This window comes from Dermacentor variabilis, unplaced genomic scaffold (assembly GCF_050947875.1).
Source record: "Dermacentor variabilis isolate Ectoservices unplaced genomic scaffold, ASM5094787v1 scaffold_12, whole genome shotgun sequence".
NCBI classification, from domain to species: domain Eukaryota; kingdom Metazoa; phylum Arthropoda; class Arachnida; order Ixodida; family Ixodidae; genus Dermacentor; species Dermacentor variabilis.
The window spans coordinates 53,717,934-53,742,171 of NW_027460280.1; the positions used below are offsets into that span (position 1 = coordinate 53,717,934).

At 45.0% G+C, this 24,238-nt stretch overlaps 1 protein-coding gene across 1 annotated transcript in view; it reads left to right on the top strand.

Annotated features, from left to right (window-relative positions):
* The window catches only part of Rrp5 (Ribosomal RNA Processing 5), a 132,759-nt gene that overhangs the window by 70,765 nt on the left and 37,756 nt on the right, over nucleotides 1–24,238 (top strand). Inside the window, exons 20-21 of the mRNA XM_075677314.1 lie at nucleotides 3,544–3,713; nucleotides 18,331–18,643. Coding sequence (XP_075533429.1) covers nucleotides 3,544–3,713; nucleotides 18,331–18,643 — 483 coding nt within the window. The remainder of the gene's footprint in view (nucleotides 1–3,543; nucleotides 3,714–18,330; nucleotides 18,644–24,238) is intronic.

Below are 24,238 nucleotides of genomic sequence, written 5' to 3' on the forward strand. Positions count from 1 at the left end.
AGGCAGAGTGCTGTGAATCAGCATGCGCCGCTGACACGTGTTTGTTTTGTTAGATTCACCGGCCATGCCTTTTGTGAATCGTCAGTGGCTGCGGTTACGTCACAAGATAAAGGCTATAAAAGCTACACTAACCTTTAATAAAGCGTTCGTTCTTTGCCAACCGCTTCTTGAGTTACTTCACAGAGCAACGCCAGCCAAAGTAAATGAGTGCTGGTGGCAAGGCTGGGTTTAATACTCTGTGGCGTAAGCATAATAAGAAAGAATTCATTTGAGTACAAAATTCACATATATAAAGGAACTATGCTGTGAAACAAACAAATCACTCAGCATGGTAAGTCTACTGAGACAGCATTGAGGTGTGCCGACTTCCCAAACATGACGCGAACTTTCCACGAAAATGGAACAAAGATACCATATGCAGCAACTATTAGCAATTCTTGCCCTGAAATACCTATTTTCTAAACAAATTTCCCAAAAAACCACAATATCTAAGATGCCGTTGGGCGATAAGACACAGTGTGATTTAGACTCTTTACAAACAAGGCAGGGTGAAAACCTTGCACCTCAAAAAAATCAGCAATAGTTATGCATGAAGCAACTAGCAATAGTTCAACATGCGCAAAGCCCTGCATAAAATAGATGCAAAAACATGAAGTGCGCAACAGCTGGTGCTGCATAAAACCAGCAATTTCAGTTCTTGCAAGCTTCAGTAACTTTAACATACAATACAATGCGCTCATGCAGTCGTGCTGCCTAGGTAGCGAAATGTGGTAAAGAAGTGGGAAACAGTAGAAGCGGCAAACGGCATTCAGAGCTTTAGTGAAATGCCTTTAAACCGTATGCTGCACTGCAGATGAACTTCGTCGCTTACCCGTCTAAATGTAAGGGAAAATGAGACATCCACCCAATCGTAGCAATTGCAACAAAGGAAACCCATACGTGTTCCTCGAAAGAAAGGCCTCGTAGTTGAAGAAATATTTGTCTAAATATGATCAAGTGGAAAAAACACCAACATGACAAAGAAAAGGGTGAGAAGAAGAAATTGCCCGCCGAATGGCGGTGATCCATTGCTACCGTTGCTCCTGCTGATCAGGATTTGCGGGGAATGATTAGAACTGTATCACTGGCATGTTTTTGCCGGCATTTGAGCCCCCCCCCCCTTCCCCGTGCAACAGTTCTTCTTCGATATTCCTTGAAGCTTTGGCCACCCCACACATGTGAAGGGTGTTGCTTATTTTGCTCTGAAAACGTGAATAAGATGGAGAAGCACGATCAAGGATGCAGCAAACTACAGCATGCGGCTGGCTCCTTTCCCGACTATTCTGCACAAGGCCACCACCAGTGGTGCGTCCATTGGCGCGCACTATGTGCATAAACGCGCCTTGAATAAAGGCCACTGTATAGTCTGGCTTAGCGATGACGCACATGCACTTTCTGCACGACGACACCACGCCAGCCAAAAACGCAGCACTTTAGTCTGACGCGAGGTGCAGCCATATCCCGTGTGCTTTGGCGTTCCCCGGCTGCAGCCAGCGCGAGATGCGAGATGCTGCATTCCGTGACGGCCTCATCACCCAGAATGCTCTGGTGGCAGCAATTTTCGCTGCACATTACAGCGAGTTTGCAGTTTCTTACCATCCCGAAACTCCTAGGTTCGTATGAAAGGCGCATGTGTCTGGGCGGTGCACACGGTAGACTATACAGGGGTCGTTTTTCGTGCCAGTATTATGTGACGAACCTGGCGTCACCAACCTCCACCGGCGCTGGCTGATGCGCACGCTGTGTTGGACTATAATGTGGCCTTAACCCTTTGATGGTCAATGACGTAAATATACGGTGCCGCAAACAAGTCCGAAAATGGACCATGCCGTAAATTTACGGCGCCATCTGTATGTTTAAGAAGCGCGCCAATATCCTAACTTTTTCTTTTTCAATGCACGCGTGCGCATTGAAAATGCGTGCTTGTTAACGTGCTTGTTCATGCGTGCTTGTTAAAAGCTTGTTAATGCGTGCGCATTAACAAGATTTTACTGTATCTCCGATCTCTCCTGTTTATGGTGATAACAAGATGGCGGCATTGCATCAACAGAAAGCCGCGCTCACACGATTAGTGGGTGTGTAGCACCACCCGATGCCCGATATTCTTCTTGGTTTCGAAGATACTAAAAATGAAAAGTTTTTCTCAAATTCTGCTATGTATTTCTTTGAAATATTTTGCCATGAGATAAAGGAAGGTCTTCGGATTGCGGGGAAAGAAATATAAGGAATCTGAAATTTTAGTAAAGTCTGCCCATTTTAGTGCCACGAGACCCCCTAATTTTTCTTTTTTTCTTTCTTTGGCAATACGTATTTCAGGTAATATGAATTTTAGTGTTGTCTCGAGAGATTTATATCATTGAGATTCTACTGTACTTTGGTGGGCAAGGGTGCGAGATAAAATCCCGGCCGCAGCGTCCACATTCCAATGGAGATGACATGCAAAAACGCCCATGTACCATGCATTGGGTGCATGGTAAAGAAGCCCAACTGGTCAAGATTATTCCGGAGTGGAAAACCCAGTATTTACTTTTTATGTACTTTGGCCCATTTGGGATCAGGATATAGGGCGTTATTTTTATTTTTTAAGCTCTGACATTGATACAGCCAAAATAGGGACATGAAGTTCATAGCAAATAAATTTCATAAGGCCAGTGACTTTACTGATAAAATATGTGGTACAGCGTAGGCCGCTTATAACATAAGTTGCTGGAGTCTTGAATATCCACACTATAAGTGGTGCTGCGCTATAACCGAAACATTTTACAAAGGCTGTATACGTATTAAACATGTAGACCAAGCAGCCGCGTGTATTCGAGAATCATGGGACCCGGACGTTTGCATTCGTTTAAATTTATATACGTTGGAAGATTGTCCGAGAACCCGCGATCTACAACAAGTAGACACATGAGCACAGAAAAAAAAATTAAAGAAAGATGCACCAGAGGAAAGTAAGTCGGCAACTAATAACCTTTTCAACTGATGCTCTTGCGCTTTCCCTCACGCCTACAACATACGGCGCTGTGAGGCGCGCTAGGATGTTATGTCCACTTCACCACGATGGCAGAAGTTCGCCAGGTGCGTCCCTGTAATTGCTGTCACAATAAAAGGAAAATCTTAAAGAGTGGTTTCTGAAACCAGCTTCATGTGCATTTGCACTGTACAGGGGCACCATGGCTCTCGGGTACACAATGCAAGGATCATGGTTTCTTCTCGAACAGTGTTTCTCTCTTGTTTATTTCATTCTTACAGATGCACAAACAGATTTTATGCAGTGGGTGCAAAAGGTGCATTGGCATTGGAAGGAAGGGCATTTAGCCACAGTTTGATTGAGACCATGACAAACTTGGTATAGTTCAGTAAATCAAATCAAATAGATTTTTTGCGGTGATGTTTTAGGAGAACAGTCTTGTAAAATAGAAATGTCTGTGGTATTAGTGCTTCCTGTGTGCTCCAATGGCTTGTCATTGGTGAAGCTGGAACAGCTGGTGTCCTGTGTCTTTCTAGCCTGTTCAACGGCGTGTCCAGTCTGGTCGAGTTCTCCTTGTGAAACCCAACCATGCGGTGGTTCTTCTGCTGTCTGGCCACTTGTGCCTGGTGCCTACCAAGAGTCATTTCAACTCCACCTTTCATTTGCCCCTGGAGAAAGGGACCATTGCTTCAGTGTGGACTTGGAAGTGAGTGTGGCAGTTGCATAATGACTACCAGTTCTGTGCCAGATCTTTACTGCTCAGCTGCTATGTATAGTCTTAAAAGGAAGAAATTCTCAACTGTAATTTTGTACCCCTTTCTTTTTCCTGTTCCAAATCATTGTAGACTACTGACCTTTTGCAGCTAAAACCAAGAACTGAAAAGATGTTGGTAATTTCACTGTTTTTTGGTTTAAACTTCAAGCTTTAAACTACAGTGTAACATAGTTATAACAAAGTCGCGTTTGACACAATACCTTCGTTGTAACCAATATTTATGTACATATAGATACATTCATAATATGCTGATATCTGTAAGAAACATTTCAGATTTATTTTCTTACATCTGAAAGTTCATTATTTATAAGCATGTTTATTACATTGAGGTTCAACTGTAGTTTTAGTCCTTTCACAGGGCGCTTCAATACTGTAAATGAATCCAGTATACAGAAGAATGAAATGTTTTGAAGCAACCTAGTAAAGGCACAACGCCTTACGGCAGTGTGACTGTACGGTAATTAATAGTGAATGCATGTGACATTTGAAAAGAAATAGAACAAGAGATTTTTTTATTTGCCCATTAATTAGGACACCTTTGCAGCTCTGACTTGTACAGTGAAACCTCGTTAAACGGTAGTACTGCTTAACCGAAACAGCATGAGATCGCCCACTTACCTGTCAAAAACGGAACTCGGAGAGAGTGCGATGAAAGGAAAAAAAAAACATGCAGTATTTATTTACTTCGCACGACAAATGTGTTATTTTCGTTTGATGCCGTGGCAGCCTAGCAGCGACGACAGCGGCCTCAAACTTGCTGAAGCTATGAGCCAGCTTTTCAGCCAGCTTTTCAGCCAGCCCCTTCTTCTCGGCAAACACTCGCATGGCAGATTCCTCGTTGGCGTTGCACATTGACACGTACTTATCTTTATCGGGCGACCACGTTTCGCCGCCTAACAAATGTTATCGCACAGCGCGGGACGTGCCCGCATGTATCCGAAGTTCCTGGAAAGTATCAATGCTTCTATCCGCTGTCTGTTGTCGCCGAACCTTGCGTTATCTGATTTCATCGCCTGACGCGAATGGTGTAGAATTTTGTGGAAGGCACGCCGGTCCCAACGATTAGTCTGGAACATTCGACGACTGCTGTATAAAAGCCGACGCGCTTGACCCGCCGATCAGATTTTCGACGATTGCCGACTGTGTTCGCCGCTATCGTTGTGCTATAAGTGTAGCCTGTTTTTGTGGGCACAGGTTCGCCCAATAAAAGTTAGTTTTGTCTTTCACAGTATTCTTACTGTGTTCTTCAACGTCACCACCACGTGACATCTGGTGGAAGTGCTTTACGTTCATGTACCGGACGCCCCTGAGAAGCCGTAACCCAAGCCCGCACCGCAAAGACAACAATGTCGTCCAAGAACACCGAGCAAGCCTCTGGCTACAGCAGCTGCCCCCGGAACACGGTCTTCTACCAGGTACGACCAAGAGGACAGTCCAAGAAGATTGTCCAGAAACGACCAAGAAGACATTCCCAGTGGCAGGCGCAGCGGCCCCAATAATTCTTCAGCAGCCAGGGAACCACCGACATTCCGCGGTTTCACATTTGAAGACCCGGAAAGCTGGCTGGGAACGTATGAGAGGGTGGCTACGTTTAACAGCTGGGAAAGCGACGACTAGCTGCGACATGTCTATTTTGCATTGGAGGACGCCGCCAGGACGTGGTTCAAGAATCGGGAAGCCACCTTAACGACCTGGGACCTGTTCCGAAGCGCCTTCCTGCAGACATTCGCAAGCGTCGTACGCCAAGAACGAGCCCAGGCGCTATTAGAAACCCGGGTGAGGTAATGAGACAACCGCGATCTTCACGGAGGAAATGAGCCGTCTATTCCGCCACGCCGTCCCTGAAATGCCCGAGGAGAAGAAAGTTCGGCTACTCATGCACGGTGTGAAGGAGGAACTTTTTGCCAGAATGGTACGAAGCCCACCGAAGACCGTCGACGAGTTTCTTCGTGAGGCCACCAGCATCGAGAAGACACTCGAGATGCGAAGCCGGCAATTCGACCGCTGCACCAACTCTACAAACTACCGTATTTACACGATTGTAAGTCGACTCGAATGTAAGTCGACCCCTCCATATCGCTTGACCGGAAAAAAAAAAAAAAACGAGGGCGCATTCGATAACGAAAATTTATTAGTAGCTGACATGGTCATTGGACTACTCGTCTTCACTAGTGCTGCCACCGTCATCGTTGCTGCGGTTCCACAGGGCGTCGTGGTCCAGCGAAATTTCAAATTTGGCAAACGACCGCACCAGGACATCTTGCAGAACAGCAGCCCACGCCAAATGCATCCAACCACACGCAGCCGTCAGGGAGGCTCTTTTGACAGGTCCGGTTGGCGTAATTTCGCAGTCTTCTGCCGCCAGCCACTCGTTGCACTCACGGCGGAGCAGAACCTTAGAATTAAGGCGGAGGTCCGGGCTTATTTCATGACCGCGTCGCACTTCACTGGCAGGGACCGATCATGCATTTCAGCGACGTACGCCGCAAGCTTAGCCTACAGCTCCGGAAAGCGTTCATACTTTGGCACGTGGGAAATTTCTCACTTGCCGTCACACAGGTGAAAATTTTGCTTCGCTGCAGTCGCCACTCTCGCACTACCCGTTTAGAAACATCGAAATTGCGGCCCGCTGCGCAGTGATTTGTTTCTTCGACGTAAAGGATGGCAGCCCTCTTGAACGCTGCTGTGAACGAGTGCCGAAAGATTAGTGGGCCTGCAGCACTCATGACGACTGGGGAAGCGTAGAAGTAGCACGTAGCCGAAGTGGAGCGCGTCAAGAAGTTAGTCAAACCAATACCAATGCCTTTAAACAGAGAAAGAGAAACCCGCGAGCGGTGTCTGCTCTTCCATGAACTACCGATACTCCCCGCAAGCGCCGCCGTTCTGAGGGTGCCGCCGCAAATGGGAACAGCGGCGCTTTTATCAACTATCGACACCCCCCCCCCCCCCCCCATGAGTGTTGCATGCACTGTAAGACTCTCAAAAATGTTGAAAAACCCTTCCGAAAAGTGAACAAACACGCGGGATAGCGAAAAGATACGGGTAGGGCCATAGAGCAAACATAAATTTGTAACTACGCTGTAGCTCTCGTTGGTATGGCTTTTTTTGGCGGGGCCATGTTTTGGTTTCGATTGTAAGTCGACCCCCCGACTTCAGACTTTCAAATTTTAAAAAAGGGGTCGACTTACAATCGTGTAAATACGGTACGCTGGAGTTCAATCACTGGCCTCCAGCGACCTGCGCGAGGCTATCAGGGCAGTCGTACGAGAGAAGCTTCAGAAGATCTTCCCGTCGTCGCAGCCTCAAGTGGCCTCGATCGCTGACATCGTGAAAGCTGATGTTCAGCGGTCGCTTGGAGTTCCGGAGGTGCAACCTCAATTACCGCAACCCCAGCCGGAAGCGATGACTTACGCCGCCGTCGCACGCCGTCAAGGTCCTCCTCCACGTCCACGCCAGGGCCCTGTAACGCCGCAACTCCGTCGACCACCGCCACCACCAGCACGCCCACTCATCGCCCAGCACAGCTACCCAAGGAAGACAGACGTTTGGCGCGCTCCTGACCACCGCCCGCTCTGCTACCACTGCGGAGAAGCGGGTCACATCTACCGTCGATGCCCATACCAGGAGATGGGACTCCGAGGGTTCGCCGTAAACGCGCCGCGACCACAGATTGGCGAACAACCTCGTGATATCGCCGACTACCTCGCCGCCACTCAGTGAAGCCCTCGACGACCGTCCCATTCGCCGTCACCAGGCCGCTACCTGTTGCTGCAGCGCCGACCATACACCGGCCCAGCCCGAGGCCGCTCTGCGAGCCCATATCCGGAAAACTAAAAGCAGCAACCGATGGAGGTGCGGTTGCTGTTCGTCGAACTGACGAATATCCTCCGCCGCAGCCGAAAACAACGAAGAGACTATCTCGACGACATAATAACAACACGCCACCGTCCCGACGAAGTCAGGAAGCCAAGACTACACCGACAAAAGACGACTTGACGACGCGACGTTCCAGCTTCAGTTCAACACGACGCAGCCGTGATCCGACGCCAAGACCTAACTGCAATGCCAGACAAAGAACCACCGAACTCGACATGCTTCTCGACGGCCACGCAGTTACCGCCTTAGTGGACAGGGGCTGATTACTTCTTAATGAGTGGGCACATCACCGCCCAGTTGAGGAAAGTTAAAACTGCATGGGAAGGCGCTCAAATTCGGACCGCTGGAGGACACCTCATCACGCCGACTGGAATCTGCATGGCAAGAATTACCATTCGTGACCGGACTTACCCTGCCACCTTTGTTATCCTGCAACAGTGTTCACGAGACGTCATTCTCGGCATGGACTGCGTTATTGGCAAGTCAATAACGCTGTCGGAAGATCAAACGATACCACCGGGGAGCCCTCGTAGTCACCATGCCTTGAGTGTGCTCGAAGATCAAGTGAGCATCCTGCCTCGCTCCAGCATTGTTATCTCGGTCGGCACCGAAACGCCCGCTTACGTAGAAGGCGTCATCGAAGGCGACCAACGTCTACTGCTCGACCGTGAAATTTGCATCGCGAGAGGGGTCGCTCGACTGCATGGAGGGAAAACTGAAGTGTTACTGACAAACTTCAGCCAGGAGTTCAAGCACATCAACAAGGGCACGACGATTGCGTACATCGAGGAAATTCTGGAAACCAGTAATGCGTTTGTGCTCTCAGATTCCGCCGCATCTACCCCGATGACCATGGTACCCGAGCCAGACTACGACGTGAATCCAAGTCTTCCTATGAGTAAGCAGCAACAGATCAGAAGTCTTCTCCGACGATACAAAGACTGATTTTCGATGTCATCGAGGATTCGACAAACACCAGTTGCAAAGCATCGCATAATAACCGAAGAGTGCGCTCGACCACTCCGCCAGAGCCCTTACCGAGTTTCGCCACGAGAACATGAAGCTATAAGAGAACAAGTCGACGAAATGCTGCGCGACGACATCATCCAGCCGTCGAAAAGCCCGTGGGCATCCCCTGTTGTCCTGGTGAAGAAAAAGGACGGAACCTTACGTTTCTGCGTCGATTATCGTCGACTGAACAAGATCACAAAGAAGGATGTATACCCCCCTACCACGGATAGACGACGCACTAGATCGGCTCTGCAATGCAAAATACTTCTTGTTGATGGATCTCAAGTCTGGCTACTGGCAAATAGAAGTCGACGAGAGAGATAGCGAAAAGACCGCCTTCATCACGCCAGACGGCCTCTACGAGTTCAAGGTCATGCCATTCGGACTGTGCTCGGCGCCTGCAACGTTCCAGCGCGTCATGGATACAGTGTTAGCAGGACTGAAGTGGCAGACCTGTCTTGTTTACTTGGAAGACGTCGTCGTCTTCGCCAGAAATTTCGACGATCACGTTAGGCGGCTTGCGACAGTACTAGAGGCCTTCAAGTCATCAGGGCTCACTCTGAAGCCAGAAAAGTGCCGCTTCGCTTACGATGAGCTTCTGTTCCTGGGCCACGTCATCAGCAAGTCTCCACCACGTGACAATATTCTCCGTGCACAGGTACTGTAGCGTTACAGAAGTTGCAGGGCACCTTTTCATTGCAGGGTGCTGTTCTCGTCGCAACGATTGCATTCATGAGGATGACATAACGCGCAGCTTCTGCCACTGTCGAGCTTGAATCGCCCGTGCTGTCGCTTTCCGTGTTGTCCTTACCACTGTCGCTAGGTGACACTTCGGCAACAACAGAGGCAACGATGGCGAAAAGTCTGGCCTCGTAGCCGACATCCCGTCACGGTCACAGCAGCGCTGCCGAGCAACTTCTTTGCATTCCAAATGCCATATACCGTAGTCAACAGTAGACCCATGTCGTGTGCCAGCGCCGACTTTTTGTGTCACGTTCAATAGCACGAACGATGTCTAATTTTTTTTCTATGCTAAGCACCCGGCATATTTTTTATCCGAGTTTGAGCATGACGCTAGTTCTCGCTTGCACGATGTTACAATGCTCTGGCACGGCGCCGAAATGATGCTGATGTTCATGTGGCTTCATGCGCAAGCGCACAGGGCTCTTGGAGGCCATTCTGCTGATCTCTGAGGCTTGTTGTTCTGCCGGGCCGCCCAGTGGAGACGATGCACCGCCATGTTTGCCCGATTAAAAGTGGAAATAGTACGTGTTAACCGATACGTATGCAATAAGCTGGTACTGTTTATGCTGATACAAAACACATTATGTTCAATGGCTGCTGAGTCGGGGATTTGACTTTACTACTTTTAAAACAAAACTACTGTTTAAGCGGGTATGATTTAATGATGTTCTACTGTACTCTGTAGACCCAATTTATGAGAACGTCTGAAATTTTAGATGCTGAAACCATTCGCCGTCCAATTTTCCAAACTTTTGCCATAACTGCAGGTCCAAAAGAGCATTAATTGAAGCCGCCACTACCGCCATTTTGATTATCTTGCCGCCTTGAACCAGTGCTCTTGCATGGCAATCCGCTGACAGCCATAGCCACCGTGGCAATTCTAGCTCTAGCTGCTCTAGCTGCATTCGTGTTCGCTACCAAGCTTCCTGCTGTTTGGTGCTGTGTTTTTCATTGAAAGAATTTGCCGCTGTCAGCAATGGTGCCTGTCATGTCTTCGTCATCCTTGATGATGGCTTTCAACCGCGGAAAGCACTGCTCGGGTTAATCCTTGCATAATGCTGGTTCCCAAAAGACAGCTTTGCTGCAATTTTTGTAATGCAGATTAAAAACGTTCAGACTGACCTTTTTCAAAAAAAGAAAAAAAAATTGGCAGAATTTTTTTAGAGTGCCCATAAAGCGTAAAAAAAATATTTTCTGTAGGCGAACATGCATTGTTTATGCATCAATACAGATGGGGTTCTATTAATACTTATAGTAACTATAAAGAAGTGCATACACTGAAATAGATGTATTGTTAAACGGCACTTCGGTAGTAGTCCGCATAGGAAAAATCGCTGCTTGACTCACTTTCATCAAAGCAACCAGCGCTCACTCCCATAGTGTAATTGAACCAGGTATGAAAGAAAACTCAATGGTTGTGCACCCGTCAGAAAAACCAAACGAGTCAGAAACTTGCTGTAATCCTTTGTTCCTTCGTAAATGAGGGACAATCAGTTTTTGCAAGCTGAGTCTCAAGAAAAGAAATGCAGGCATGGCGGCATCGTTCGTATATGGTGGCATCGTTTGCATATGTACCAGTGCCTGCCTGTGAACAGATGTTATCGCAACCCTGTGAGCAACAGACGAGCGAGTATTTAGCGGTGACCCCTCGAGAGATCAGAAAACGGATAGACATCGGTTTTTAGGAGCACAGTGAACGGACACACCCCTAGAGATGAAACCAAAACTAACCGCCACGCGCTCTCTTAGGCACGGATGCGAGGGCAGTTGCTGAAACACAAGAGTAAAGAAGCTGTGGAATGAAAACCAAGAGTGTAAGGAGTAAAGTGAAAATTACATGTGTCCATACAAGGGTGGCAGCACTTTTCTTGGCCACCCATGGGAACAATGTTAACAAACTTTGTTTAAACGGCACACTGCGTCTACCTCATCGGCTGTCATACTAAACATAAAACAGGATTAGGTTGACAAATTTCAAATGGTGATGCCAAATAGCCAAGTAAACACAATGTGTCAGCCATTTGCGCTGCCGCGGCATCAGCGGCTGCTCTTCAGCGTTCACGTTGCCTAGTTTTCGAGTTTTTCTTTCTTTTGTAGTGAAGAGGAATATATGACGTTGCAACCACATCGCCAGTCTCCAGGGAGGCGTGAGCTTGAGAGTGGCTCGGCGATGGAGCTACCTAAGACATCGGGCGAAGTCAACTCTTGCGCGGGGTTACAAGCCACTCCAAAAACATCATGAGTGGTAATGGAACCAGTTGGCATGTCAATGATGGCAGCAGAGTTGACACAGTGGACATGGCCGACACACTCCCCATGAAGCAAAGGGATGGGACATGACAATTGGTTGGAAATGAGGAGTCTGCTGATGGCCGGCATTAATTTCTAAAAGAGGGAAATGCAGCGGGGACCATTAGCGATGAGGGAGAATGGGCAGATAGCATAAAAAGTGTGCTTGCATTGGCAACAATGTTGCATGACACCGTGACAAGGGCAGGCGAGTGCGGTGGAGTCGCAACGTCTTCAGTAACAAGTACTTTAACTTCAGCTTCACAATCGTCAAGAAACAGGGCGTCGCAAAGCGCTTGAAATGCCACTTCAGCGCGAGAACAGTCGGATGGCAGCTGTATTAGTGGAAAGAAAGTCCCAGCCCCAAATAAGATTGTGGGAACAAGAATGCGGCGATGTAGAAGAGGCCGTTAATCGCAGTGCGAGCACTACACGTGGCCACAGGCAGGATGCGGTCTGTGCTGGCAGCACGAAATGATATGTTTGACAGTGGCGTCATAACTTTTTTGCAGCAAGTGGCAAAGTTTGGCACTAATAACTGAAACCACAGCACCAGTGTCGACGAGGGTGAGTGCAGCGACGCTGTCCACATATACATCAATAACTTATGTAGTCGGAGAAGGGAGGCCTTGGTCTTTTCGTGAGTGACGCAGTTCCTGCCTCTGGAACTGTGGCAATTTGTTTTCCTGTTCCGGCGTAGAGGGACAATGACGCATCGGCGAAAGCAAGCGGCGTAGACGCGATGGTGAACAGCGGTTAACAAGAGGGCAGTGGTCGAAGTATGAAGACATCTGGCCGGGGTTCCAAGATGCAGAGGACGACGGGCACAGCGAAGCATGTGGAGTAAGGCCGAAACTACAGCGGTAGGATGGCGCGCGGCGCCAGCAAAATTGTGCGACGTGGCCAGGTAGACCACACGCAAAACAAATTAGCCGCTTGTCGGAAGTGCGCCATTGTCCACTGCTGTGTGGGTATCTAGGTTGAACGAAGCGAGGAGCTGGATAGAGTGGCACAGCTGATGGGAATGGCGCAGCGGTCTGACATAGTGGCTGTGTGAAAGGCTTGGCATAGCTGAGGGGTGCGTTCACCTCGGTATAGGCAGTGGTATAAACTGGAAGTGTGGCTACAGCGCCGAGCATTCCACTTCACTACACTTTCTTTTTCTTCTTTTGTGCATCATGATAGCAAGTCAAGAGCCAAGAGCATATGAACAAATACCTTGTGCTAAAGAAGCTGTGTTACTCCAGGCAGAGTACAGTAATGTCTTATTTTAACTGCAGTGAAATTAAATCACTTGACGCTTTTGAAATGAAGCAATTTTTTTTTTGTGACCTTCGCATAAACGAAACTTCTGATAAATAGAACTTCATTTGCTCTCCCTTCGAGTTCCTTTTAAGCAGAGTCTACTGTAGTTGAAAAATTGGCGTGTTTTTCAAACATACAGACAGTGCCGTAAATATATGGCATTGACCATTTGGGACTTGTTTCAAGGTGCCGTATATTTACGGCATTGGCCATCAAAAGGTTAATTATACGTGCATGCACCCACCGTCTCCTGTCAAAAGTACTAGCACTGATACGCCTAGTAAGCATACTAGAAGGCTTTCAGAACTATTTCGGGCATGCCTGTGGCCCTTGGGGGCAGTAATAGGCATGCATTCTTTTTTCGTACATTCTTGCGCCCTCTAGAGAGTGAAAAATTGGACATTGAGCGTAGATGCCACTGTTGCTGAACTTGCTCAGTTCATTCGCTGCAGTTCATTCACTGTACCCATCTGGATGCTTCGCCCTCCCTCTTCGCTTCTCGTTTTTGTTGCAACTGCAGGCAAGGTGGAAAAAGAAAAGTAAACGCTGGGCGGGTGCATTACCTTCACCTTGCCAGGCCCCTTGCATGGAAGTGCATGCAGGCTTGCAGTTGCACTTATCACCATCTTGTATATTTACTTTCACATGCCCTGCTTGGTTAAAGCCAAATTCAGGGGGAAACAATTTGGCGTACCTCTATTATTTCATCTCCTCCCTCTCTCATTATTATAATTTTTTTTAAAGGACATTGTGCTTGAAGACATATCTATGCCTGCAAACATCAGACGTGGTATAAATGGTGTCACAATGTTTACATCGGATGCCGGGGACATGTCTGGGGATGTTGGCAGTCATTTTCAATTATGTTACTAATTAGTTGCCCACACAATCTTTTGCTTTTTATTACTAACAATGTGTACTTGCTTTGCTTTATCATTGCCACTTTCCTGATCTCAGAAACATGAGTGGTCTTTCACTTATAGCAAGTTGCCAGTTTTTTAGTGTACAAATGGGGGACATGGGTCTTAGAAACAAAAACTAATTTTAAATGTCTATTTTTCATTTCTGTTATTTTTGTTTCATCTACGTATGGTGCACCTCTTTGCAAAAAACTAATTCGAAAGAATGTGTCATTAAGCGAAAAAATGCTGTAGCGTATGTAGTACTTGAAAATGCTCCGTTTCACCCTTTAAAGCACTGAAAATAACCCATGTTGTGCTTTGTGCCATTCCACAACCACTTAGCAGAGCCAGGCCATATTGGTCTCGTTTGAAAGAGCATCTTTCCGGCTTTCTTTCCTGTGCAAAATGATCCTTCAATGCTGCTTCAGAAGAAAGCTTCCTGGTTTTGTACCTTGAAATGTATAGTGACACTGCAAAGTTTTAATATCTAGTAGAAATCACCAACAAGAATTAACATTTGAAGTTGCATCTTTAGAATTTCATAACACCGGCTAAAATACAGATACAAGTATTAAACGCAAGCTTGCACAATTTGAACATCCAGGAACATACCATATAGGCTCGTGTTAGGGCCACACTTTTTTTTTTTTTTTTCACAATTTTGACGAAGTGCGGCCCAGCCAGGTGACTTCTGCACACCCCAGCTCTTGCTATCTTGTAGCGGCATGTGGAAGTACGCAGCACGCAGCACCAGGGCACCGAATGCGATTGCTTCTCGATTGGAATTTTTTTTTCTCTGAAATTTGGGCTGCTAAGTTGGAGGTGCGGCCCTTACACGAGTCTATACGGTGCCTGCTTAATTTTAGATCTCTTGCTGCAGTACATTATTTTCAAGTCACATCCCAAATTTTTAACACAAGAAAAGAATTGTACTCTATTTTTATTGACTTCAAAAGAAAAAAAAACTGCATATTTGTAAGAAGCGTACAAGATTTAATATTTGATGAAGACTTCATGTGTTTAAAGCTAATAACAAAAATTTTTTTTGAGACCTCATTTACCCATTGTAGTTTTCTTTTTACACGTTGCTGATTTCAGCATGTTTGCTCCTCAACATTTTCCGATGAAATAATGATATGCAGGTACATTTGTGTTCTTCAATACTCAGTTTGCTTTTTTCTCCTTGTATTGTGACTATCTGATTTCAGACATTGTAAACCAATAGGGCTGATTTCGTTTCACTGACACTAAATCTTGAGCATAGGCCTCCTCTCTAAAAATATCTACCACAAGCTTAATATATTTTCAACTAGTATCCACAAGCAAAACGATGTCATCTGTTTGGATTAAACCAAGAAGATGTTGTTCCATCTCCACATCATCATGTTTATACAATAGATTATAACCTAACTTACTTAACTTTCCATGCATGTCTCCTTTCCATGCCTATGATGTACTCTCCTGAGAAAAAGTACATGGACCAGTGATTTCGTGATAAAACCGATGTTTTTCTCCACCTACGCATGTGCCTTGAAATTGAGAACTGCAGTACAAACTCTGTAGTTTGTGCATCTGAACTATGAATAAATTATTATTAGTAGTATTTTTTTTCATTTTTAGCGAGCCTGTGGTCTGCATACTTTTGCTAATGAGTGTACATCACAAGTAGTAGAGCAAAATTGGCAACCCTGGCATAGGCCTACTGAATGTAAGATGTCTTGCTGCTAATTAGCCCTTCCCACTCTATCTGTACTACTGTATTTTCTGTGCATAAGACGCAGTTTTTTTTCAAAAAAATTTGTTGGTGCTTCTTTACAGTCAACGTCAGATTTTTCGGATTCCCTAGGGGCCGCGAAAACATCTGCAAAATCAGGCTGTCAAAAAAAGAAAATATGTCAAGAAAAAAAATACCACTTGGCTGTCACGTGTGTTGTGGTCATTGTTTAAGTTCGGCATGCGCCTGAGCACGCCATGCAGCAGAGGCAATGGCAGCAATGTGCTTCAAGATGCTTACAATGTCGCATACAAGTTATTGAGAGGCTTCGATGGTAACTCAGTGATGCTGCCGGCCGAAGTGGCTGAACTTTTTGATAGTGCATCGGAGGATGAGGCCTTCTATAACGTCAATTGAAGTGCAATAAATGTTGGTTTCTTGCACCTAAGAAGAGCGTTGGATCAAGTTTTAATCTGCTAGAACTTGCAGCTTGGAAAAATTTTGTGAAAATTTAGGGCCCTGGAATGGGAGAGTACCACATTTCGTGATGATTTTGGAAGCTTGTGTAATCACATTTAGTCATACCCACCAAGTTAAAAAAGATGTGTCTTATACACAGGCACTAGTTTGAATCAGCTAGCGCAAGACAGGGGTAATTCAACATCGCAGGAAGAGGCCTTCGTCCTGCAGTGGTCATAAAAGTAGGCTGATGATGATGATACACAGTGCACCTTATATACAATTTTTTTCTTTAAGAGTCACAAAAAGTAGGGGATGCATCTGATACAAATGTGTGACTTGTACACTGGAAAATACGGTATATATTGATCTAGCGGTACATATTTTTAGAGATGAGGGTGATGCTTTAGGATTTAGGCTCAGTGGAATAGAATATCCTTTAGTAGTGTCACGTTGTCTTCCTTCAAGCCTTCATCCCTATAATTTTTTTGATAACATATAACATATACACTATTATACCCACCACTAATAACCAAGAAAGCTAAGCACGAACATCTATTCTCTGCTTTGGCTATTTCAGTAGTCTGTAGGATTATGAATATGTTGTCATCTATGGGCTTGTCTATTCTAAAACTGTTCTGCAATTCTCCCAATTTCTCATTCTCTTCGGCCCATGCTTGAAAATTCAGTTTTATGGCTTGCATAATTAAAGATAAATTGGAAGGGGGGTAACGTCTCGAAACTGCACACTTAGTTAATAGGGACGTTGTAGTGGAAAGATCAGGATTAATTTTGACCGCTTGGTGTTTTTTAATGTGCACCTAACTTTAAGTACACAAGCATTTTTGCCTTTCACCCCCATCAAAACATGCCCCCACCACAGTGGCTGAGAATCGAACCCGCGACCTTGTGCTTAGCAGCAGAACCGCATAGACACTGAGCCACCGCAGTGGGTGCCTTGCATTCTTAACCTTTGTACCATGGATGGTATTGTATTTGTTCTATAGGATTAGCGTTTGTTCTGTCTCTTTTCCTCTTTTTCTTTCCTTTCTTTAAAATCTATAATTCGGGTAATTCCAGTTCTTTGCAAAAAATCTGGCATTTGCTTGACCTGTTTGAAGTCACTAATGTTAAAAAAGTATTAGGGACATAATGGGGCATATAATGCAGAAGTGTTATATGCCCCACTACGCGAAAATGTGTTGTAGTCGGCATGACCGAAAGATGGTACCAAAAATGGCCAACAGTGCAAAGAGTAAAGCCACGTCAAAAATGCTCGGATTGACGTCAAATTTCTCATTGAGGTTCCTGTCAACAAAGTAAATGAACGGCTTTGAAAAAAAAATTCATACATTTCCACCATTTCATACATTTTGGGTGGGAATCGAACCTTGGCCTCTGCGGTGCGAGATGAGCACGGTTCTGGCTGACTAAAGGTGTGCCTAGTGCATACGTCATTAGGCATGGGACGGCACAGCCAGTGGGGAGAAGGTGGCACCCTTCATGGGTGTGACGTTCCGAGGTCTATGAATTGTATAATGCTTTTTCATTTGGACACGTAAGCAGTCTTAAGTGTCTTTGCCGGTCTTATTTATTTTAATTTTATTTTGGAGGGAGAGGAGGTCCTAGTTTATTAATTATCTTCATCATTATTCCTCTGGGTCCGGTTGCCGTGTAGCTCGCTATTTTCTCTCCCAACTTTTTTCACTTGAGGTTCTTCATGATCAGTTAAATCTCTTTCTGCATCAGTCTTACTTCTCTGCCTCTCCTAGATTGCTCCATGAAGATTTTCATCGAAAGCACTGCTTATGAAAAAAACAATGACTGAAACCAGATAAAAATTTCTCAGTGTAAATGTGGACTTGGTGTATAAGTTGGCATGTCATGAATTCACGACACTGAGCGTTAAAGGGTTAAAGGTAGACGTTGCACGCGTGGCTGTAACAGATAGCATGGTTCAGAAAGTTAATTCACCATTGAGGGATGGTAGTTGCATGAAGAAAACAAACCCATCTAACAAAGTTGTTTCTAGTGCCGGTGTCATCAGTGATGTGCATGATACTCTTAGTAACGTTTCTGGCACATTCCTCCTTTTATACTATATTGAGAACATTTAAAAAAAATAAAGCAGGCCACAACAAAAGGTGCATATTTTGATTCTTTGCAAGTCATTTCTGTTGCACAACTTCAAAACCTCATTTGTGCCATCTTAATAAGCTCACTTTGGTATTTCTTATTTTGTCAACAGGCTTTGCGGAAATGTCATTGTTGGCTGCACAAAGGCCACTGCCGACCGCTTTGGACACATGGACGCAGCCAAATTGCACACCAGAAAGGAAAAAGGAGGATCTACAAGTGACATTGTGGTGCAACTAAGGAAAGATTCATGTCCAGGTGGAGCTAAATTAATTCCCAACAAAGGTAGTGAAGCACTGCTTGATGTGAAGACACAGCAACGTAAGCGAAAGAACTCCCAAGCTGAGCAAGGCAGTAGCTTGGATGATATTGGAATTGACAAAGGCAAGAACTTGAGCAGCAGAGGTGCTATTGAAGATGATTCAGTAAGTTTTTACCAATACGACTCAAACTTGAGCACTGTGTGTGGCACTTTGAATGTGTGATAAAATTATTGTGCATGCTCATTCTGGGAAAAGAGATGCAAGTCATGTTAGTAAAACTCTGAGGACATAGCTCCTTTTTCTTTTTTTGAGAGCAGCTGCATAGTTTTAGACTCTCAAGAATAAGAAACACTTAGGTGAATTGAAAGCTAACATCGCCTGCTGTTAAAGGGATCAGTAACCAAATTTAAGGGTCTCTCTCTCTTTATGCATTGGAAAGCTTATTGTCATAAAGTATGAACACTTGATTTAGAAAATGTGAAAATTTTCAGGCTGATTTTTCTATTTGCAAAATGTCTTGACCTTACTGTGCATGGACGTCAGCAACAGTTATCACTGAGTGTTGGCTCTTAGTGACTAAAGACATTCGTGGACAAGTGCTGGTTCGAGGCTGTGATGTCTTATGAGGGCTAGATTTGACCATGGGCTAACGTGAAAGACGCTTAAATTCTTATTGAGCTTTGCAAGGGAAGTTTCCATAGTGAACGAGACCTTAGCCTGATCTTCCTTTCTCTTACCTACTTCCCCAAACATGCTTTGAGCCATCATTTAAATATACAATTCTTTCTCTTGTAGTTTTCTGAACTGGAAAAGGATGCAGCTCTGACAGAAATAAAAGAGCAATTTCTGTTAAGCTCTACTAAAAAAGGGAAGCCAAAATGGTTATAAAATGACGTATTGCATGCGCTAGCTTCAGATGGTCTTTTTGCATTTTGCTTGACCAGAAATTAAAATGAGATTTTAAAGAGGCCTTGAATGACCCGTTGCGCTTAATAAAAAAAAAACAGGCTGCGGATAGCATACGCTGCTGTGCTCACAAGTGGGGTGCAAAGTCGCCTTTTTCTCAAACATGCTCTTTTCTTACGAGGCCTGCTCATCACCTGTTTCAAAGCTGCCAGTGGCTTTGCACATGTCGTCATACCCAAGATTCCATAGACTGCTATTGGCTGATAGCTGACATTAATCAAGAAGTGTGTTTGGGTCAGTTCACTTCTTCCGACTGTTACAGTGTGTATTTATTGACACTGTTTTAAAAAAAGCAGGATAAAGTAAGTAAAAATCTGCATTTTAAATTTCGATATGAATTACATTCTTCCGGAAAAAACCTGCTATATATATATTGCCTGCTCACGCTCGGCCACCCGCGTAGGAATTTAACGCTGGCCACATTGCTTGTCAGTGTAGTAGCCATTGGTTCTTGCTAATTTCGATTAGCTTTACAGACTCGAACTAGCCTAGAACCACGCGAAACATGTGGTCTGATCACACTTGTTCTTGCCAACATGCTCTCATTCTGGCCGCTCCTGGCTAGACTCCTTGGCAGACATCATTTCGCATTAAGCTATTGACAGCACTTCAAAATGGGCAATTCGGATGTGACTACTATCCATCAGTCTAGCTGGTGCTGGACAAAGCCGGTCCGCACGTAGCGTAGACACCGTAGCCTCCGTGGGGTGCCTTGACGAGCCTGATCACTGAGCTTGCTGCGGCTGAGGGCAACCGCGTGCTCCGAGTGGTCTCTGTTGTAGGGGGACGGGGCTCCAGTGCATGGCGAGCAAGCCCAAGCACCAACATCCGCCTTGAACAGGCTGTCTGCGTTCTGGGTTGCACACCTTCTAGTGGTGTCAAGATCATAATTGGAGCTTGTTACGTTGGGAATCCTTTCAACGTGAGCCACCAGTGCAGCATCCATCGCTTACCTGATGTGGGTGCTGCCAACATACTCGCACAAGCTAACAAAAAGACAGTGTTTCATTTGACCCTCAGAAATTGTGTGATTGCTGTAGAAGTACGCTTGAAAGGAAATGTGTTAGTTGCAACTCGGTGCGATGAAACAGCTGCACATAGCTATCTAGTACACTGTAGCACAGCAAAGAGATTAGACACCATGAACTCAACCATAAGCTAAGGGATAGCCTCTGAGTTTGGTGTGTCATAGGCACAAAATTCGGTAGTAGGGGTGTCTAGATGAATGTCCGAAATCAAATTTGAACTGCATACTATGAGAAAATTTGAGAAAAATTGAAACTTTGTAAAAAATAGCCTATATTCATTATTTCAGCTATAAAAAATAATTATCCTGAAATGCATGCAATGATTACTCAGAGAAGGCAAAGACAATGGAATGAATGCATTGTTTCCTTCTAAGAAAGATTGCTAGTAGCCTGATATTTGTGGAAAAGATCACTCGATGTCCAAGTCACTCTCATTGGACACACTCCCATTAGAATTGATTACGGCTGCTTTCACATTCCAATTTGATTGGTAGACAACTTTGTAAACATGTTTACTTGCAAGTCTGTTGAAAAGCTTCTTATTAACATTTCCAAACAAAAACCAGTCTCATTCACTACTGGCAGATGATGGAGGCATCTGTAGTGGCCTAAAAGCTATAGCTGTCAGCGGCTGATTAGTGCAAAGGCCTTACTACCAGGTTGATGATTTCACTTGCTTTGTCGAGTCCCAGATGCCAGTCCTGGACCAAAACTCAAAGGGAATCCTGTATACCGCTACATTTGAAAGCTATGCTTCATTTTCATAACAAAATGAAGATTCTTGAAATGAAATGAAAAATGAAATATAATGAAGATTCTTGAAAACTGTGCTGCCATTTTCTTGTTATCTTCATTGCTGCTTCTAGAAAGGTATGCTGCACAGCAGAGAATGGAAAGCCCTAGTGCATGCGGAAATTTTAATGTTTTTGTTTTCTTTCACTTTCTCTGTGGTGGAAAAAAAATGGGAAACAAATTTTTCCTAATCTTCTCGGTTTTTTTTCCCGACCTTACATCTTTAGTTACAATACTGTGGCTCGCACTTGCACCACCAGAAGCGCGCAAAAAAGCGGCAGTAGTACTTTCTTCCTTGGTGAGAAGGACGGACATCTTACTGGGTGAATAAGAGGGTTTTCAAGGACAATTTTCTGAGAGTAACACACTCACTAGTTGTGGTCAACAGTGGCTACAGAAAAACATAAAGATCACTTGTTCGACAACTGTTGTCACTTCAAGTCTGTCTTCCTGTGAAGTGCTGTCTTGTTTTGATATTCACTAACTACATTTCGTGGCATATCACACTTCCCAGTGCATCATGATAATGCTGTGCAACACAACTACATCTCACATGCCACCCGTTGTCCAAAACAAAGTTGAAACCTGTTTCTGGCAAGTATGTTTCGCTGGTAAATGGAAAAGAGCCCAGGTTGCCATCTGTCTCACTTATCCGTGTCTCTCTTGATGCTCCACGTGAGCCGACTTACGCTTCTCTACCTACATTCGTCTGGTGCTCTAAGGCACTTTGCATTTCTAAAACATTAATGCCATTTACATAAATGTGATTTGCTAAAAATTTGACATGCCACTGTCATATTCGGGTAAATGTGGCTTCTTTGGCTGTTCTGCTCTCTTACGCACCCATGCCCAACAGTCAAACTTGCAGTTCAATGGCCTGTGGCGATAAGTGAGCAGACCCTTGTTGGCAGCATTTATGGAGAGGATACCCTTCTTCTTTGTGCTGGCCCACTTGTTTTCTGAGCAACAAGTACATTCTCGATTGTCTATTGTTGTTCTGCCTTATTTGGTCAAACTTGCTTTGGTTGCGATTTAAATGTACAAGGGATTGGGAATGTGTTTTGGAGTGACTGTATAGGGCTAGAAGTGGAGCTTGCCTTCTGCACTAAGTGGTACACAGAGCGTACCATGTACCTCTGCATGCACCGGTACCAACATTCCAGAAAGCATGCTGCCAAAGAATGTCTGACTTCTAGAGTTTTGGCATTTTTTAGTTCATGGCACAAAATTGGGGTCGCCTGCTGTGGTGGTGCAGTGGCTGTGGCATTCTGCTGCTGAGCATGAGGTCACGGGTTCGATTCCCAGCCACAGCAGCTGCATTTCGATGGGGTCAAAGTGTAAAAATGCTCATGTACTTATGGCACCCTCGACAAACCGGTTTGTCCAGGAGGCCATTAGATTTAGGTGCACCTAATGAACCCCGTGTGGCCAACATCAATCCAGAGACCTCAACTACGGTGTCTCTCACAGCTTCAGTGTTCCTTTCAGACATTAAACTCTATAAATGAATGAACAAAATCAGTGTCACAAACGGAGAAGGCATCACAAACGTGATGCCTTCTGGGTCTACTGACAGCTTCGACCTTTTCCATTTTACATGAAATGACAAAAATTTCAAACCCAGTGCATTGGTATGTGTTCAGCCCGAAACGGGGCACAACACGCTGCTCTCTTTACCACTTCACGGCACTGACAGGAAGGCAAAGGTGTTGCACGAGCTGTGTTCAAAACCCATTGGTGGCGGTCTGTTGTCAGGCAAGGTATACTATTGCACAACACGTTTCCAGTTATGCAGAGCTTGGCAGGTATCCTGCACAACACCTTGCAGGCCCTGCCACAAAGTAAGTGACAGTCCTGCCTACAGTGGTTGCCACAACCATAGGTACAAAATAGTTCTTCGACTTCTTGTGCATTAGCAGCAAGCAACAGGGCTTTCTGACACCAAACGCATTGCAAATGTGTATTGTCCCCTTTTCACTGATGGAGCAAGCCATTCACTGGCTCTGACTGGTCCGACATTAAGCAAGCACAATGGAAGTGTTGTGCAAGCATTCTACAATTTTTTTTTTTTTCCCTGTTTTTCCAAACAACTATGAGCGGCCATCGAAAATTAGAATTGCATACCTTCCCGCTGTAGCCAAAGAGCCACCACTGTAGGTGACCTGACTTGCACGTTTTTCATAAACTCGGTCTATCATACTGAATGTGTTATGCTTTGATGTAGAATGTGAAGGTCTCAATACTGCGCAAATGTGGTAAGGCCAATATTGTCAGGCCTTCTATTGAGCTAATGAAAAGAAATAATTTTCTCTGTGTACATTTTGAAGCCATGAGATGTGGACAAGCATCACTCTTTCCACATGCCTTTCTCCTCATTGTGCTCATGCTATCTGTAACTATAATGGGTGAAATCTCATGTTCATGAGGCACTGTGTGTTCATACGCAATGAAAATTGTGTAGGAGGAGCCCGTGGCTCTGTTTTGTTCCTAATTGAGGAAAGCTAATGAACAAAATGGACTAATACAATTTTATGCAAACCTACAATATCCACAGTTCAAAGGGGGTCATGCCATCGGTATGTTAATTTTTTGCTCTGCGACATGTTTTCTGTTAAACTAATGCTAAATTTATTGTTGCCATGGCATTGAATGTGGTTTTAGGTATGCTACGACATGTGCTTGCCTTCTCCCTTTATGTCATAACCTAGTGACAGTGCCTCAGAATTACATTGTGTACATGCTTTTGGTGGCTGAGCATCACATTTTCCTCTTAAAAGAGACACTGAAGGCAAGTACTAAGTCAAGCTAAAGTGATAGATTAGTGCCCAAGAATCTGTAAGGCATCATCAGTATTATCATGAACAGAGCCTTAATAATGGAGAAATTGAGATAAATGCAGGGCATAATTAGAGACTCTCCCGGGACATTCAAGCACTTGCCCAATGACGAAAGCACTCCTCAGTTAAATTCT